Genomic DNA, 20,610 nt, shown 5'->3' on the forward strand with positions numbered 1-20,610 from the left:
AGCGCTTTGACAATGCTGCAGTTGAATTAGATTGCAAACATTAACGAAACCTCACCGTCGTTAGAGATTCACCTTTTAGATATTCATATACATTCCAGCGCGACATGCGACCATAACATCTATGAATGCTGACATATCAAAACTATCATATCTTATGTTACAAACTTTTGCAATATAAGGAAAAGGACATCTATAGTATATAAAATGTACAAATGTAAACGTGTCAGCCTTATATGAATGAATTATCAGAATCGAAGTCATGTACTTCTAATTTGTTGAGAAAGCATAGAGTCGATAAGTTGTTCAGAGTTTTTTGTTCTATTTGATATGGAATTTCTTTGTTCTCTGTTTCTCTTGGTTGGTTTGATAACAAATTACACTTATTTCAATACGAGCACTGCATATTGGACATAATTTCATGAGTTTTAGTGTTCGATCATGAAACATATCCCCTGTTCGTATCGATTTCCGTATCGAGTCCTGACCTCGGCGTCGCCTCGTTGTTCGACTGTGAGCTCCTTATTCCTTTTGTTTTCTTCTCGAGCCTGGTAAGCCGCTGTTTGAGTTTCATCTGCGAGTTGCTGTATTCCTGCAAGAGACGATGGAACCGCGTTTGAAGACGGGTCACACTCACATCGAGTCGTTCCAGCTTCTCGATTTGTTCCGCCTGCTCTGCGGTGCGCCCGCCGCGTTTTGCCGCCTCCTCGTCGATGAGTCCATCTTTCATGAGTATTGTGCGTCCGCGCTCTTCCAAGATGACGCGCGCTTCGGGGTATTCTTTCAGCGCGTCGAGCAAATCGTCCTTAGACAGACAAAAGACATCCGAGTAGCCAACGCTGCGCACATTAGCTGTCCGCCTATTTCCCGATAGACTTCCTGGTACGTTCAGAATACTGATCTCCCCAAAGTAGCTGCCATCACTCAGAGTCGCAAATACCGTCTTTCCGTCCTCCCCGACTACCTGGAGTTTACCCTGTTTAACGATGTACATCTCGCGACCAATGTCCCCTTTGCGGCACACGTAATCCCCAGGACTAAATACCTGCGGTTTCAGTTTCAACACGAGTTCCACAAGAAGACCGGGTTCACAATCAGAGAATATGGTGACACGTCTTAACGTGTCCATATGTACATGTATAGCAATTTCTGCACGAAGTTTCTCTGGTAAGGTATTCAGAATAGCCTCTTCGTCTAGAGTCTTTTTGTTGGACCATATGTAGTCGAACCATTTGATGATGCGTTGCTCCAGCTCTTTACTAACTTTCCTCAAACTCATGTAGTGCTTCACGCCGTCGATGCGGTTTTGAAAGTCCGCCTTGCTCGCGTTCATGTGACTGATCATGGAACCGACGTTACCGACGATGGTAGCAAAGATGAGAACGCCGACCAGGAAGTCGACAACGACGAAGAGGTGTTCGTGATCCGTCACAGGTTTTGGCGTCTCTCCTATGGTGGTCAAGGTCAAGGTTGACCAATACAAACTATAGATGTATCTTCTGGTCAGAGAATCTGCAGGACGTTCATTGCCATTGCTGTCGGTTAGATTGACGTTGCTGTCGTACACCCAGGTGTCGCTTCCAAGACCAATGGCTTTGGAGATGGAGAAATAGATGCACGCGTTCCAGTGGATGATGACGATGATGTAGATGACGAGGTTGACAACGCGGAACACGTTAGGGAAATTCGTCACCGTCTCCGTGCGCTCGAAGAACTCCAGGGCTCTGCCGAACCGCAGCAGCCTGGGCAACCTCACAATAGTGTAGATGGTACTAATTTGAATGTACAGCAGATCCAAGGGAATGATGGAAAGCATGTCCAAGTAAAACGTCCACTTCCGGTCCTTCATGTAATTGTTCCTCAGCTTTTTCGAGTCTACTACCAACATGCCTTGTTCCAGGTAGCCTGAAAAGATAAACACATGGTAATGAAAACCAAAGGTAGATTATTGAAGTCATTTGAATCTGACAGCACTGAAAGACAAAAATAGAGAAAAGAAGAAGGAAAAAAGAAGAAAAAGAAGAAGGAGGAGGATGAAGAAAAAGAGGAAGAAAAACCACAGCATGCAAGAAGAAGGGGCCCTGACAGGTAGCGGTTTACTGTAACTGACAATGACGGTCAATGTGGTGAATCTATCAAAACGGGAGAATAAGAAGCGAGATTACCACAACACATTACTCATACGATTTATTGCTTCATAATGAAAGATTCAACAACCTCGGAAATTCAAAGAGTTTAATAAGCAGTTGGTTGCTCAAAAGGAAAAGAAGGCACTAGAGACACACCTTCACTCTAGACTACAAGACATGGAACTTCGTGTTGTCCCGATTAAGAGTGGAAACAGTTTGAAAGTTTGATTTAACTATGATGTTTGCATATATATATATATATATATATATATATATATATATATGAGAGAGAGAGAGAGGGGGGGGGGGATGAAGGGAATTCGAGATTGGTCATGTGTTTTGTTTTGTTTTTGTTCAAAAGGTTCTTACATCAGAAGTATTTGATTTCGTTGTGAATAAATTTGAGTACATGTGTGCGAGTGTCCGAAAGTAATATGCACGTCCAGGCGTATGTTGGAGTGGAATACACAAGTGTCTTTGATTCTATACTGTACGTTCTACTGTATACAGTGAAGCCAAAGTTAACATATTCTAGTGTTACCAGGGGCAGATCCAGGAATTCCGTAAAGGAGAGGCGCCTTTGCAAAGGGGAAGGGGGTGGGGGAGCGCGCACCCCTCCCCCGACATTTTTTGAATTTCTTGTGTTTTCACCAAAAATAAAGAGGGGGCGCGCGCCCGGTGCGACCCCCTCTGGATCCGCCACTGGTTACATCATAAAAACCGGAAACACATAGTCTCTTCTAACTTTGAAAATATTTATGGACAGCGTCATCTGTGTAAGGGAGGTAATTGGCACATTTGCAAATAATCTGGGCAGTCGTGAATAAATGATACAGCTAGTCACCGGGTTTGAAAATATTTCGACAAAGCTAGTCATTAAGGCTATTAGTTTATTCCTCAAAGTTCCCTAGGCTCAAAAACACCTCACAGAGAGGAACTCATAACCCGTATTTAAGGTAGTGAGGAGCGTTAAGAACTCGGCACACCGAGCACGGTAACGGCAACGGTCCGGGTTTTTTTGTTTTCTTTTGTTTTTGTTTTTGGTTGTTGTTGTTGTTGTTGTTGTTATGGTGCGCCACAAGGAACCATGTCAGGTTCTGCTACAATATCACTTCTCCGGTAATAATTTTGTCACAAAATAAATCTTCAGCTGGTGATTTTGATGCTCTTGATTTTGACATAAGAATAAGATTTGGGATCATCGTACCGGATTATTTTTAATATTATTATAATTATTGCTATTATTATTATTATCATTATTATTATCATTATTATTATTATTATTATTATTATTATTATTATTTATTTATTTATTTATCTATCTATTCATTCATTTATTTATTTTCTTATCTCATTTCTTTTTACATGAACCAGACTTAGTTCCTTTTGGCGCACTATAGCAAATAACAGGACCGTTGCAGTTACCGTGCTGGGTGTGCCGAGGCCTTAATTGTTTAAACAGATAACTGTCTATTAATTATCAAGGAGTGCGGAGGAGCTTCTAACGTGTCGTGTCTCTACTTTCCTCTTGATAAACTGATAAAGGGTCATAGTCATAGCTATAAGGCTGAGAAGCGATGTAATCAAAGAATCTTTTAAGAATGCATCATCTTTAGGAAATTATTGTCTAAAGAAAAAGAAGAAGAAGAAGAAGAAAAACAAGCAATCACAAAATCGATGTTTGTGGATATCGTCAGCAGTTGTAGCGGGCCGCAATTACCCCGTCTAAAAAATTTAAAAAAGAGAGAAAAGAAATATCTTTTTCAACTTTTTCAAGGCCATTACTTCATTAAATGATGTTACATTGTATTGTTAAATGACTATTTCTGTATAAGTCATATAGATCTTATAGGTATAGGCCTTATAGAAAAATTAAGAAGAGCTATATAACAATACCCCACTCGTTTTTTATAATGGAAACTCATCTCATTCACGTCTGAGGGATGTTGATGAATCACTGTGGACTGCTATTGTAACGATTGATTATGCACTTTGTGAATACAGTGTAACATGTGAAGTTGTTGTCAAACTTTAATCTCAAAACATAAGTAGAAGGTTCTGGACCAGGAACCTCGATTATTTGAAAGAGGAAAGAAGTACTTTACATCAACGCCTACCAACTTTCTCCAAACAAAGACGAGGGGGTGGGGGTGGCGATGGGAAGGGCCCTACAAACTTCCGAGAATCAGTGACCCACACATCGACCGTCACGTGATCAAGTCGAAGACGGGTCATTCTACTGATGAAGGTTGAAGCATTGACAGGTAAAAAATTGGGAAGTAAGTGGTTTGTACGGAGATCAGAAGTTTAACACCAATTCAGATTGATTTCCAAAATTCGTGAACTTCTACTGTAACCTTGTCTACCGAAGGATTAAAGTGTGCCCTATGCAAATAGACACTATTATTGTTATCAACGTACATGCGGCAAATTTGGGAAGATGAAATGAAGTATTGAGTATGACTATCCTGAGAAAGGAAGACAACAACAACAACAACAACAAATCATTACACGTACGTATATAACAATTATTTCAAAGTGAGTTTTGCTGGTACCTGTTCTGAGCTGTACACATATGTCAAGGATGTAAATGACGTCGCAGATGTAGTCCAGCGAAAACCACAGCACTGAGTACTTGGTCTGAAGTTGGGTGAACGACGCACGCGCGATGATGAGATACCAGTTGTAAAGCACTGCCAGTGTGATGATGAAGAGCCAGCGGGTGTACATGGTGCTTGAGCGGTCAAAGACAATGATGCGAGGCTTGGCCCGCTGTGCATTCCTGCAAGTTTTGGAAGGTTGCAAGAAAAGATGTCAGGTGGTATTATCATATAGTTATTAAGATTATTATTCTGATGTGGCATTCTGTCCAACTGAACTATAATAGTCTGCATTTGGACATCATCGATGAGCATTGCACATATCTCTCTCTCTCTCTCCCTCTCTACCCCCCTCTCTCCATCTCTGTCCCAGACTCCGAAGAAATATCGGTTTATTCGTATGTGTTTGTGTGTGTGTGTGTGTGTGTGTGTGTGTAAGGAGGAGGGGCGGAGGTTCCAAGTTTAGCGGGCTTGACGATCGATGATACTCTTCCACAAGCACCACTCCACAGCAAGTGTTCCTCTGTAATACCCACTGCCCATGAGGGAATGTATAGGGGATTTTGTTAAAGGTATTGTTTACCATTGGGAGCAGTGATTTTAAAAAATGATTTTGAGTTATCACATTTGATGTATATGTGTAGGTTAGTTGTATCACAAAACATCCTACCATATAAAAACGTCGCAATAAAGCCTAAAATAGAAGATATCCCTATTTTTTTTTCCACTAAACCATATAACCTTCTCACTATACAGCCATAACTTTTCCAGACTAACGGTTTAGTCTAGAAACAATTTTATTATGACTGCTGTTCACATTTTGTATATTTAACATTGATTGTAAAATATTTACATTGGTTGTTTCTGTCCCTAACTCACATTTTAGAACTACTTTGTTAAAGCACTAAAGCTGCGTTTTTGTTTCATCTGCACATGCCTTTAAAGTCGATGGGTTTTTTTCACAATCTCATAAGGGGGGGGGGGGGGGGAACACGAACCCTGTTGAGCACATTTATTTTTCCTGTCACCTTGATCATAGAGCATGATAATCATTGAATATCTAGTATCCACCGGATAAAAATCTTAACATCTCTTAAAGATGGGCCATCCCTTTGGCATTCCTTCTCAAATAGCACAGAACATGATATATTCCACCAGAACGACAAGACTATTGTAAAGCTATAACATTTCTGTGATATTTGAAGGTTTTTGTTAGCCTGTAAAATTCAAATAATGCACCAAACGCTCACCGTAACATTATTATGTGTACGAGGCACAGCTGCATACATTAATCCCCCTATGGTTGTAATACGATACTTTTACTTCGAACAAAAGATGTGTATGTTAAAGTCGTCAGAAAGGAATAATTCACTATCTTATTTTACTGTGTTATCTATGGCAAATCACAACACATCACTAACATGAACTACATAAGTGCATCACACAGGTCTGTACATCTAGACTAGTAGTTTAGATTTGTATTTTTTCGTAGTACGAAATAATTATTCGAATCTTAACGGTCAATTTAACTCAACAAATAAAGACCCTCTTGAGTTCAAGATTTACAGGAGGTTTCCAAATAGTGTTTTCTTCAATACCTAAGTGTTCTCACCAAATTTTCAATAATTTGCATGAAAACGGATGACCTATCTTTAATATATTTTCATCTATGCAGTAAATATATTTTTTTAATCTGTGTGTGTGTGTGTGTGTGTGTGTTTCCATGCCTGGAAATGCCCATATATTTTATAGATAGTATCACTATACTTCATCTTTGTCACTATAATCACCATCTCATCAGTTATTGTCACTCCTGGTTCAGTTGAAATCATCCCAGGGTTATATACTGCATACGGAAATCTTATTCAACATAATGAACATAATATACCACTCTCAAATACTCGTATACAAACGCATGCAAGACAACGAAGAGCACTTAATCTAACTCTTTCAAAAGACAATTTTGGATATTAACATTTGTCTCAGTAAATGTCAGTGAGGGGTCAAGTTAAACCGCACCTTTCATTAAAGAATACAAATTTGTGAAATGCTGTTAACATTTTGTTGAATTTTTCTACTTCTTTGACATCACAAATTATCGTTAAATTTCTCATTTTGAAAGGACGGCCGTGCACGAAAAAACAAAACATATTTTGTACAGCTTCATCTCTGTTAAAGCAGATTTCAGTCAATTTTCTTCAAGTGACTGAATGTTTTTGTCGCCATTTATTTCTGTCTCTGCTGAATTCACATATGATTATGTTAAAGGGGAATCTTTGTAAGCAAGTTGTTATATTGACACGTGCACTGTTGGTTAATTGGTTTGGTTTATTTCTGCATTTTCTCTCTCCAAATACAATAACAAATGAAAACAAAGTGATACAGAGTATGCAAATAAAGGAAAGTATAACACACAAGTCAATGTAAGAAATGTCATAACAACATCAGTCTGTGATAACATTATGAATCAAAGCAACATGTTAAGGCATACTGTATTTATATATGAACAAAGGAGAAATCAATATATACAGAGGACCGTCATCATAAGCAGAGCTTGACGTGGATGAGGCCCGATCTTGAATATACGAATATATTACAACACCAATAAACCTACACATAATTATGTGGTCTATTGTTCAGACCACATCATTATATGCATTGTTTTTTTTTTATCGTAACAGTCTTCCTCGTTCGATCAATTTGAAATTGGCAAAACTAATTTTTCGAGTAAATAATTATGCTAACCTAGCTTGTTTTCTTCTTCAAGCTTTTTTTGTCTCCAGTTATGTTGACTGGACAAAGAACAAAATTAGTACAGATGATGAAGCAGAAAAAAACAACAACAGAAAAAACCTTTAAAAAACCCCAAAACACTGGTGCTAGGACTACGTGGTGACAGACAAACTATTGTAATGCTTGATTTTAGAATTTTAGACAACATTGGAGAAGCCACGATTCAGTAATCTGTACAGGTGGTTATAAAAAGTCAACATGTTTTCGTTTAAATCGCAATGTCTCTGTTTGTGGGGATAGTAAAAAAAAAAGGGGGGGGGGTGTGAAAGATTCATTCAGAAAGCTATACGGGATCTTTATATTATCATCTCACCTGTTTTCATGAAACAGGGATTGTACTTACAGATTTATGGTCAAATTTGCAGAGAGGATGAGCAGATGAGTTCATTACCTTACTTTTTTATTTTATGAGTGTGCACAATGATATTCTGAGTGCATCTTTTTCTTAGCCTAGTAACTTAGCTTCGCATACAACAAAGACGTCACACTTGCAGCTATATCACTACAAATGAACTATCACCGCAAATGTTTCAGTGTATGCAAGTAAAATAAACATCTTTATGCGAGAATGATTTCAACTAAACGCAGGGTACGTGTATGAATATTTCCTTGATGAGATTATGTTAAAAGAAAGGAAACACAGTGGAAAAAAAAAGTATGCACGCTGGCGGAACACTATCTAAGTGATGACGTCATATCCTAGATCAATTTATGCTGAAAATGAACATTTAGTAGAGGCAGGTATATGTACGCTGATGGGATATTTTTTTAAGGGATGGCATCATTGTCGCATTCAATTTGCATGTGAGTGCGGCCATGAATCACCATTTCGTGGTAGCACAGAATAACCAAACTCTCTTAATTCATTATCTATCAAGGTTATATTTGATAAGAGAGGTGTTATGTCTCATCTCCCTGATTTGATACCACTCTTTTATGGTCAATTTTAATACAGTAGGCCCTTTCTCATAATAACAGGGAAAGATTGAGTCGACATAATGTCATCGATACATGTGTATGCTATACTACGCCTAAGCGTGTGGGTGTACGTACATCATAAGAGTAAAAAGTTCGAAACATATTGATATGGACAAAAGCCTACACACATGCATATATACACTTTGTCTTACACCTACATATATATATATATATATATATATGTAATATGTTTTCTTTAACTTATTATCCTACAGCGTTGGCCTATTCAGTTGTACAAAACTACCTTCCAAAGGCGCCCTGAAGTTTTGCATGGATTTTTACAAATGGGCCATCATGAAATTACGTTGAACTTAATATGTACATGAATAACACAAATCAAACCATTGTGATTCAAACAATATCCATGTATCATACAGATACACAATCAGAATGTCAATATCATATAACTGAACCGGGAAGAAACTGAGATATCTGAATGAACGCAAAAAGGTAAACTAGTTAGAAGAAAGAAGATAAGAAACCCATCAGCACTGATGGCATGCACACAGACGTGCGCATAACCTTCCTCTCAAATCAAATTAAATTCTACAGCTTTGTAATATATATATATATATATATATATATATATATATATATATACATATATTTTTAAATGTGTGTGTGTGGGGGGGGGGGGTGCCGTGCAATATCATTACACGGGAGTGCATTCTAAAAAGTGTATGCGAATGATTTTGCTTTGCATTCCTTGCATTCCTTGGATGGGTTACTTGGGGCTGGGAGAAACGGTATTGAATATCGCGTTCTAAATACATACATGCAATGTACATGCATAATTATACGCATACATACGGTATGCGTATTTCCTGTAAGAACATATTCCTAAACGAACATACTAAATACCAATGCAATGAAAATATGTATTAAGAATAGAATATCAAACGATGTTGCAAACATCATTTCTAATTTCATCCATGTTCAAGGGAGATAAATGCATTAACAGACTTATTGGCATACCTGTTCTGGTGATGAATTATGAGTAAGAATTCCGGGGATGTGGGGGGGGGGGGGGGGAGGGGTATACTACCATGACTACTGACTTTGCTATATATTACATATAAAAAAATTCTAATGAATGAAATTAACAAACCCTGACGTTCAGAGAAACGACACTTTCGTACGGAAAAGGTCCGAGCAATTATCATAATGAAAGCAGAGACATTAGGAGCGAACCCTAACCTCGATGCGTATACTGAGTACTGGCATTTTGTGAAATTGCTTCTACATCCCGTTACCATGGACACACAGTGGCATAATCTGACAGGTCTCTCTTCCTCCCCTCCATCCCTCCTTTCTTTCATCTCTCTCCTGCTCTCTCTCTCCCTCCCTATTCTCTCTCTCTCTCTCTCTTCTCTCTCTCTCTCTCCGCATTTTGGGAAGACTGCATCGGGAGCTGCATTGCCTGTATACAAACGGATTTAGTTTCACTCTTCATGGTCTTCGCTGGTTGATTATTACACATTCTTTGGCGAGCTCTGTAAATGGAAAGGTGACTGTAGGGGTTTTTGCCAATGTGTATTATACATATATCAATGTGCGTAAATCTATTCATCCCCTTTTGTCACACATACCTGCCAATTTCTATTTCTCTGTATGAATGTATTCATTTTGGTGATTGATTATCTGTAAAGCTGCATATCTAATTATCTTCTACAGCTAACAGGTCATTTTACCAGTCATCCACTCATTTAAATAATTTTGATTCGTAACAGAATTGCTAGATGCTGGATGCTGCATGTATCATGGAATTTGCCTCCCTGACAACACACACACACACACACACACACACACATACACACACACACACACACACACACACACACACACACATATATATATATATATATATATATATATATATATATATATATATATATACAATGTGTATATAAATGGGTTATTGGTATACCTGAGGTGGCAAAACCTTTTTGGTGTCAGTTTGCTTGTCGGGCATAGATATGCTTATCAAGCTATGATAGCATTTCCAAATGAGTAGCTTAGTCATAATAAATGATTTTTAACCAATTTGGTCTCGTTTTTATATCCCTATACTTCTGAATCGAAACGAACAGCTATACAAAGAAGAGCACTGTCTTCTGCATGTCCACAGGTGTTCTGTTGTAAACGCGGTGTTCTTGGTCTTTATTCAAGGCAGCGAAGGGAATATCCAAAGGGTTATGATGTCCACATCTGTCACGCAGTGCGTGTAGTCTTTATCTACATCCATGTACCGTTATCATATCTAAAGTTCATAATAAAAGGGATTATCTATGCTGTTTTTATGCTACCCTCTCAACAAATACATCAGTTTTAAACAAAAATCACTTTGTTCATTTACAATATTATTTATCATAATGTATTGTAGTGTACCGGTACATTGTTTTTGTATTATCTCTCATTGTCAGATGGAAATAAAGCGACATTGGCGTGGCATTAGCGTTTTCACCGGAAAATGATAAATAATTGAAAAATATGGTAAAATTCACGAGGAATTGCTTTTTGTTGTTGTTGTTTTTAGATAAAAGGATATACACTGTATCATAAGCTTTGGATATTCCCTTCGCCGTCTTGAATAAAGACTAAGCGCTGTGGACCTCATAACCTTTGGATTTTCCCTTCGCTGCCTTGAATAAAGACCAAGAGCACCGCGTTTACAACAGAACACCTGTGGACATACAGAAGACAGTGCTCTTCTTTGTATAGCGGTTAGTTTCGATTCAGAAGTATAGGGATATAAAAAAGAGACCAAATTGGTAAAAAATAATTTATTATGACTACGCTACTCATTTAGAAATGCTATCATAGCTTGATAAGCATATCTATGCGGGGCAAACAAAATGACACCAAAAATGTTTTGCCACCTCAGATGGTACCAATATCCGGCCTGGCCCATGGACTAAGTATGTAAATTCATTATCTGCTCCTACATCGCAGATATAAGGTGATGATAAAAATAGAAATGCTGCAAATTTTGTGCTGCTATAAGACACAGTATATAATATGATTGTCATATAAAATATCTTATTTAGTGGGTGTGTCATACATAAGAACATCCTAAAAATGGTTGTTGTTAGAATGCAGATATTACACGATACAGGGGAAATGGGGAAAAAAAGAAAACAATGACGATAACTCGCAGTTCTCATAGGCACATGATAAAGGAACTCATGAGGTATAAATTGTGCTAAAAGCGTCTCACTTTAAGTTGATGATCACATCACGTCGGGAGACTCGTCACGTTTGGAATGTGTTTGGAGTAATGGTTTAGAATAATCATTTTCAAAATATTGTCGCGCTGATATTAATCAGACATCATCAATGCCTACAATGGCGATAAGATCAGAAATACGAATTATGTATCTCAACATGCATACATACGTACATTCATACTAACTCAATGCACTATCAATGAGAAAGGTAGAGGTTTCATCATAAGGTAACTACCACGTCCTAAATGATTCAAAAACATATTTTTTTTTTTTGTAACCAGATTGGTCCTCATTTTTGTTCGTTTTTGTTTAAAGATTAAGGGGAAAAAAGTCGTCAGACTACATGTAATTTGAATCTAAATGTACCGCTGGTCTGTAGGATACAGAAAGCAATGCTCCACTGGACTATGCGAGATAATTGAAATGGTTTTCAAGTGAAGTGCTATTCGTACAAGTACTACATTCATTATTCATTATCTATTATTTATTAGAGAGCAGAGCACATGTCTGATCGCGTGAGAGGTTCGTAGTGGTCGCGAGTTAACCATTGAGATGACGACCCACTGCAAGACGAGTCTCGTGCCCCCGGGGGGAGTATTTTGACACGAAGGTAGGTCAAAAGTGTGAGAAGATCTCAGCGGTCGTAATCACCTTAATTCATTTTTAAAGACATACATGCCACAGGTGCCAAACGCTTAGGAGAAGGTTCTTTAAAGTACATGCATACATGGTATATAATTTTACCTTGCCCCAGTTGTCAGCCAATAGCGTGGACATCATACAAGTTTGTTTCGGGCATAAAACTTTTTTAACTGTCTGAATAATTAATTAGTTCCAAATCAGAAACCAATGCTAGGCAATCTCATCAGGATTTTGTGAGAAATGTTCATATACATGCATGGTTATTCTTTATCAATATGTAATTTTATACGTATGAATATGATATATGAATAAATACGTCATTATTATTATCTAGAACGTATAATTTTAGATGTAAGCTTTAATAATATATTGAAATGTCATAGTTTTAATTCAATAAGGAGAAAATATGAAACAAAAAGCATGATGTTTATGCGATTGTATGATATTCCCTCACATGGACTCCAATATCATGTCACACAGGATTTTGTGAGAAATGTTCATATACATGCATGGTTATTCTTTATTAATTTGTAATTTTATACGTATGAATATGACATATGAATAATAAAATTACGTCATTATTATTACCTAGAACGTATAGTTTTAGATGTAAGCTTTAATAATATATTGAAATGTCATAGTTTCAATTCAATAAGGAGAAAATATGAAACAAAGAAGCATGACGTTTATGCGATTGTATGATATTCCCGCACATGGACTCCAATATCATGTCACACATCATTGGCAATTGTGACTAATGTAACACATTATGATTATTCAAAACACTTGTTTTTATATTTAAAAAATGGCTTCATGGTTTAGAGCACCACTGTGCACTCGATTTGAGCAAATTGATTTCACGTGATGCAGTTTTAACCAATCAGAAGTCATGTGTAAATAGGTGTGCTATTGCACGCATTTTCACATAAACTAGGTGTTACAAAAAAAACATTTTCCACTTTTGATCCTTAATAGTTCAAAAACTGTATATCAGATAACACTGACATTGATATGAGCAATAGCTGAATAGTGCGCAATTTTGGTGAAGGCAATTTTGAAATGACAGCATAATTCAGTTTCATCAAATTAAATATCAATTTTTCATTTAAGTTTCAGAATTTGCTGTATTTTCAACCCTCTGTACAAAACTTTAAATTTGCACAGAGGTCAATTGGTGTGTATGGGAGTGTGTAATTGACACCGAGACAATGGTCCTGGACAATGACCAGGATTTGAATGATCTATTATTTATTCATGAGGAATTCCACTATCACAGCTAGTCTTTATTCATTCTGAAATATGGTGTATGCAAGCACTTGGAAACATGTGCTTACTTTTTTCAAGTTCAAGTTCAAGTTCAAGTTCAAAGTTTATTTCATTTTTCAACAAAAAACATATGTTTCACTTCATTTTGTAACAGAAAATAAGGTAAGTAGAACATAGTGAAATAAAAAGAGTATAACAATTGAGGACCTAAAGTAATCATACATTGTATTGCAAGAAAGAAACATAAGTGATCAAAGCGAAATACATGTATACCGTTGTTTTAAATGCGAAAAATGGAGGGACCCACTAAAAAGACAGAGCTTGTAGTATGTGGGTCCCTCTGGAGAAGAACATCAACGAAAAGATCCTAAATTGAACCGTCGTATATACAAACAGATAACAAAGTGGAAGAAGTCTGGAAGCCCACTAGAAATTAGATTAACAAATAAATACATTTACATAGACGCGAACTAACATAAAACAGGACTAGACAGCAAGACAACTACTAAAGAAAAGGTTGTAAAGGACAAAACGGGCGGACAAGACTGACGAACTGAAGACAAAATAGCAGACAAGAACGCAAACAAGAGACAGAAACAGTAACAGAACAACAGAAACAACATAAACATAAACAGCGATCTTCGGCAGAAGCATGCCGAGAGAAACAGAAGATAGTTGCTGGGGAAAGCGAAATTTTGACGCCTTGAAGAAAGACAAGAAAATAGAAAATAGAGGGGTATATGAACCGAGGTAGCACACGGAGAGTCATCTACTAGACTCTATGGGTAAAAAATGGCATAGATGACAACATTGCAAACCTCTTCGAGTAGGGGGCAAAGTAAACAGGTTAGTATAAAAAAAAGCCAAAAGGTTAATTCAGTATTGTAGAGTCATACGATTGCAATAAAAAAGACTTCAGTCTCCTCTTGAAAGAGTATATGGATGGAGCATCTTTTAAGTCATGATTCAAAGAATTCCAATAATTTGGGCCTACATAAATAAGTGAGTTTTTAGCAAAAATCGTTCTTAAAAGAGGTAAATGAAATTCACCAGATCGCCTAGTGGGATATTTGTGAAATGATTGATTTTTGAGGAACATAGAATCAAAAATAGATGGAAGCAAGTTATTACAATACTTGTACATAAATTGCCCTAAATTAAACAAAAACAAATCTGTCATTTTTAAGAGCTTGTTGGAGGCAAACAACATATTTGTATGAGAACATACAGAGGAATTACAGATAACACGAAGAGCTTTCTTTTGTAAAAGAAACACTTTGTCTAATAAATTCTGATGAGTGTTGCCCCAAACTAATACTCCATAATTAAGATGAGGCAATATTAACGACGAATATAACATAAGTAATGATTTTTGTGAAATATAAAATTTCAATCTATTTATTATACCTATATTACGTGATACTATATTACAAACATTATCAACATGTGATTTCCAGGAAAGTTTGTCATCCACAATGACACCCAAAAATTTGGTATGTGAGACTCTTTGTAGATGAGAGTCATCTAATACTATATTCATACTTAAACTGACAACAGTGTTACTAAAAAGCATATATTTCGTTTTTTGAGCATTGAGTGATAGCCTATTGGCCCTGACCCAATTTGTCACTTTCTTCAACTCAATGTTGATTTTATGAACAAGAAAATCAATATCATTATGGGCAAAAAATACATTTGTGTCATCTGCAAAATGAATAAAAGAGAGGCTGTCGGATACGCGACAAAAATCATTGATATAAATAATGAACAATAACGGCCCTAAAAGACTTCCCTGTGGGACGCCGCATTTGACTTCTCTGACATCTGAATCATAGTTTTTAATTGTTACAAATTGTTTTCTATCAACTAAATAACTCCTGAACCACTCCAAGGCCTTCCCACGTATTCCATAATGCGATAACTTATAAAGTAAAATATCATGATTGATAGTGTCGAAGGCCTTGGAGAAGTCCAAGAAAATACTAACTAAATGAGAATGGTTATCAATTGCATGAACAACTCTATCAACAAAATGCAAAAGAGCATGCGTAGTACTATGTTTCTCGCGAAAACCAAACTGATAATTCGTAATAACCTCATGTGCCTTCAAAAAATTAATCATTCTCTTATAAATGAGTTTTTCTAAGACCTTGGACAATGACGATAATAATGAAATTGGGCGATAATTGCTGATTTCAAACTTATCACCTGCCTTAAATATTGGGATTACTTTAGCTAATTTCATTTTATCGGGAAACACACCGTTAAGAATTGACAAATTGAATATATGAGCATGCATGCGTTTCACCCTTTGCTAGGAATTCATACTAGCAGTGCCCAGGGCAATCCATCATGAATAATTAATAGAGCATTCATGTGCCTTGGAGCAGAGCTCTGAACAGGTGGTATCCTGGTTCATTGTTGAGGGTCATTGTAAGTACAGACTCGCATACACATCATTAGTTCCTGTGTAAAGTTCAGGTTTTGTACAGAGGGTTAAAATTTGATCAAAATCTGGAACCTAACTTTGAAATTAATCACGGATTTCATGAAACTGATATAGGTTTTCATAATCAAATCACCTCCAACTAAATTGTACACTATTCAGCTATTACTCATATCAATTACAGTTTTGTCTGACATACAGTTTTCCAGCTATTAAGCATCAAAAGTTTGTTCAATTGACTTTGTACTTCATTTATGAATGAAAAAGAAATTCAGAAATAAAATCAGAATCAGAATCAGAAAATGTGGGAAATGCTTTTTTTTTGTAACACCTAGTACATATAGTGACAGCAATGGACTAAACCAGAACATGAAGGGGCGGTGCAAGGAGGGTTAAATAATATTGCCAGCAAAACTTGAACACATTTTTGTAATGATTTTGTATGCGGACTAAAAAAAAGGTGAAACGGGTCAATCTAGTAAATCTTGAGTTTTTCATATTTTCTGAAAGAGCAAGTCATCTTTTACATTATGCTAAAGTTTGGAATTATAAAACAAACGGAAAATTTTGTTTTCAACAGTTTTTTTTTTAACGACACCTGTTTGTAGAATAGTGTGACTAGGTGTGTCTGAGAGTCCCCTTTTCATTTCTTAGAAACCTTTTACACACTTTTCATTGTCAACTCTAATCACTTTTGGAAATATAATGCTACTGATTTGAAAGTTGGTATTTTAATAGTCATGGACCGAATGCGTTAATAGAGCATGATCAATTTCAGCTTAATCTCATAATCCCTTCATTGTTGTTACTATGAAGTTTTACATCTTTTTTTTTCGTCCCATTCATTGCACGCAGCCAGCTAAGGGTCAGAGTAAGCGCTTGAATTGACCCTATTCTTCAGAGCCTCTTTTCTCATTACACACTTTTCCAGAGTGTATGCCTTCTTTCCGATGTTTAGATAGGTTAGGAGAGTACATTTGAATTGAGTTATACATCTCTTTTTTTTTTAAGCTTAAAGTCTGCTCTTTCAGAATCTGCTCTTAACCTAAAATCGATATCTGGTGACTTTTTGTTAGTTTTGTGATGCAGGGTCACATATAATACAAGTATTTTTTTTTTAATGATAGCTACCATTTGTGGGTGCATGCAGATGCAGTTAAATAATGTGAAAAGAAACATGTATCCTACGCGGACTTTTAGCATCAAATTTCTCCACTCTCGCTTGTGGATGCTCCATACTCGTTTCATTTTTCAGTGAATTCAGCGAATCAAACATTGAAAAAAAAAGGTTATTTGAAAACGTTTGCGCGCATTACATCTCTGACTAAATAAGTGTAATGTTAGATTATATTCGAGTAAAATAATGGAGGTTTATATTGTGAGTGGACATTAGAGGTTGTTCTATCACACTGCTTTATACTATACAGTACCTGCTCCTTACTTTGTTTTGCTTTGTTTTGTTTTTTCATTGATGATATTTGTATTTGTAAATAAGTATTTCAAATGATTATTTTGAGTGGTTCACAATATACAAGCTTGCTTTTTAGTGGACCTCTCAATTCTTTTTTTATCTCAACTGAAGCATAACTTTGTATATTTGCCAGCATGTATTCCTATGTTTATCTGCATCATTTATCCTTTGCAAAGTCGAATGTTTGTTTATGAAATAATTTCTGATTTATTCTGCGTTATGTTTTGTTGGAAAAATAGGTGATGTTTGAACATACTTAATTATTTATCCTTTATCAGGAATTCGAAGAAATTGTGAGAAGCTATTCAAAGAGGAGAGAATGCCACAAATGCCATCTCTTCGACTTCAGGTGATGATAAACAAAGTGTGAAAGAAATAGGAGGCATGGTTTGAAGTAAAATTTCACATCACATGTATACTAAAGTTGGCTTTAGTAAATAGAGTAAAATGAGATAAACAGAATGGTGAAATACATTTCATGAGAAATAGGATGAAATATATGGAAGTTTAGGAATTTATGAGTTTTAACAGGTCGTCACAAAACAGCGACATTGGACGCAACATTGTACACTAAAAAAGTATGTTAAAGTGCTGCAGTCAGTTATTACCTTCAAACTTTGTCATCGCATTTTGCACACACAAACATTAAATTGATCTTTTTTTTTCTTAATCCACGGTTCAAGATACTGTTTTCTTTTCTACTTTCTTCCACACGTTCGTGATTACTGTGCTATAACAGGACTACAATAGCATGGCGGAAAGAATCTAGCTTTTTTCTTACTGATTTCACGTTATGAAAGAACTTTCGCTATACAACATTGTAAACAACGTATGGATACATACTGTCGAAAATGTGTTCATGTACAATGATAACGCAGAGACGTATAAATCAAATCAAATTAAATCAAATCAAATGTAGTGAAAATTTATTAACAAGTCGATAGAATTGTGTTCAGACAGGGTTATTATTATTATTATTATTATTATTTTATTTGGCTTTCAATCACAAATACATTTTTCGAAATCAGAAAATTGTACATTGGAGTGGTAAGGGGGCACCAGGTTGGGTAGCCCGGGTCTGGAAAGAGCCAACTAAATGACTTAGGCCCTCAGGCCATCCTCCCCAACCCACCTGGTGCACTCAAAACAGTCAGTTTACAATATAAAAAATACAAATTTCATTAACAGGCATACATAAAAAACAAAAACAAAACAACTGTTTCTTTGTAAGTGTCAATTTGAGATATGTGAACCTTCCAATCTTTCTTATTCCATTCAGATATCAGAGGTCATTTTCTAAATAAAATACTACTAAGAAAAAAAAAATTATACATTGCATATATGTATGTCAGCTCTTAAATGACTACCGACATCAAAACCTATACTGCGTGTGAAAATGCATACAGTTAATGAACAATGTATGAATTTGAAATTTCCATGTAAACTTTGGATACCAAGGATTTTTAAATGAAATGCTAATACATTACATGACAACCCATGAGCCAAATCCCACATTGATGGATTTCCTCTTTGTTGGCCTGCGTAACAAAGCGTCAATGAGAGTATCGATTTTCCTAATGATAAAGAGAAGCTGTCGTTTGATGATGTATTGCGATAGTCAAGATGTCATTGGTTGGATTTGGGGAAAATTCGATGCAACATTTTTGTTCTTGCGGGGTTTTTTTAAAAGTAAAATGTTCTCTTCGATTTTAGGTAAATTCTAATGAATATTTAAACTAAACAAACAGAACATTAAAATTATCCGGAAAAGTGGACATAATATGATTAAGAATTCAATGGCCTTAATGTTCACAAATTTTCCGACAACAATGATATTTTTCATAGCCCCTTACAGATGATAATAATGCAAACTTGACCGTTACTGTTCGATATTCTGAAGGTTCGTCATTCGCAATGTTTGTTACTTTCTACATAGAATAAGGTTCGTTATTCCGAAAACGAATGAAGAATGTTCGTAACGAAGGTTCGTTAGTAGACACCGTCTAGATTTTCGGTTTAACGAACTTACAAAATAACGAACCTTATCTCATTTTCGGATCAACTAACCTTTGGAACAACTAATCTTCGGAATTACGAACCTTGTTCTGTATTTGAATGATTGAGCCTTCGGAATATTGAGCTTTTCTTCATTTTCGAATTAACGAACCTTCGGAATAACGAATATCGACCGACTAGATGAGGTGATGACGTCATGTCATAAATAATCTTTGCTTCCAGACAATCTTCAATAAGTGTCAAAATTCAGCAATGACGATTTTGTAAAGGGAGATTACAAAGTGACTGATGTACTGAAAAAATATCTTTAGGAACACCTCAAAGAAAGCGACAGTTGCGAGGCCATTACGTCACATTCTTGCCTAACTTGTTTATATTGTTGCAACTTGATTATCGATGTTTGTAAAAACATGTTTTAAGTTTCAACGTTTCATGTTATTACCTTCCAACCTTTATACGATTTCTATAAAATTGTCCAAGTCGCGTGACCGTGATGACCGTAGCGTTGTTTGTTTTTCTTCTTCCTTTTTTCTTACATTCATTCCTAATTTTGCAAGGAAGATTGTTTTTATTGCTTTTTCAAAGTGAAGATGACTAAAAGATATCGGTGAAAAACAAACAAACCACAACATGCAGGCATAAAATATGAAACAGAACCCCTCGCGACCTTTCATAGTATTTTGGTCCAGTGCGTGATGGTGGTATAGGCCCAGTGGCCAGTACAGCCGCACATGATTATATTCAATTTGTTAATTGAGAGCAGGATGGTGGCATTAAATAGCAAACACCATATTTAGATTGCGAGGTGTGCCTTTAGCGTTGCCATTATCACCCGTGTTGAAATTCCGTGGGGAAGGATCTGGGACGAAGCAGCTCCAAGGCTTCCGAAACGTAATTTGTGGATGTGTGCTGCCTGTTAATCAAATTGATGAGTTCATGCCTATACGCCTGGTAGGTTCCTTTGACTCCTGCAGATCGTCACCATGGTGAGGGGATGGCTGATGATGGTAATATTTTCCATTTTCCACCAAGGGTTTTACCAAAC

At 36.4% G+C, this 20,610-nt stretch overlaps 1 protein-coding gene across 1 annotated transcript in view; it reads right to left on the bottom strand.

The window, feature by feature from the left end:
• Nucleotides 1-239: 239 nt before the first annotated feature.
• The window catches only part of LOC139729235 (cyclic nucleotide-gated channel alpha-3-like), a 61,301-nt gene continuing 40,930 nt past the window's right edge, over nt 240-20,610 (bottom strand). The window contains exons 3-4 of the mRNA XM_071640166.1: nt 4,682-4,898; nt 240-1,902 (exon numbers count right to left, since the gene is read on the bottom strand). Of these exons, the coding sequence (XP_071496267.1) occupies nt 437-1,902; nt 4,682-4,898 (1,683 nt within the window). The 3' untranslated portion in view covers nt 240-436. The remainder of the gene's footprint in view (nt 1,903-4,681; nt 4,899-20,610) is intronic.

The sequence above is a fragment of the Diadema antillarum genome, unplaced genomic scaffold (genome assembly GCF_040938485.1).
Source record: "Diadema antillarum isolate AM-2024a unplaced genomic scaffold, OU_Dant_1.0 seq00000229_RagTag, whole genome shotgun sequence".
NCBI classification, from domain to species: domain Eukaryota; kingdom Metazoa; phylum Echinodermata; class Echinoidea; order Diadematoida; family Diadematidae; genus Diadema; species Diadema antillarum.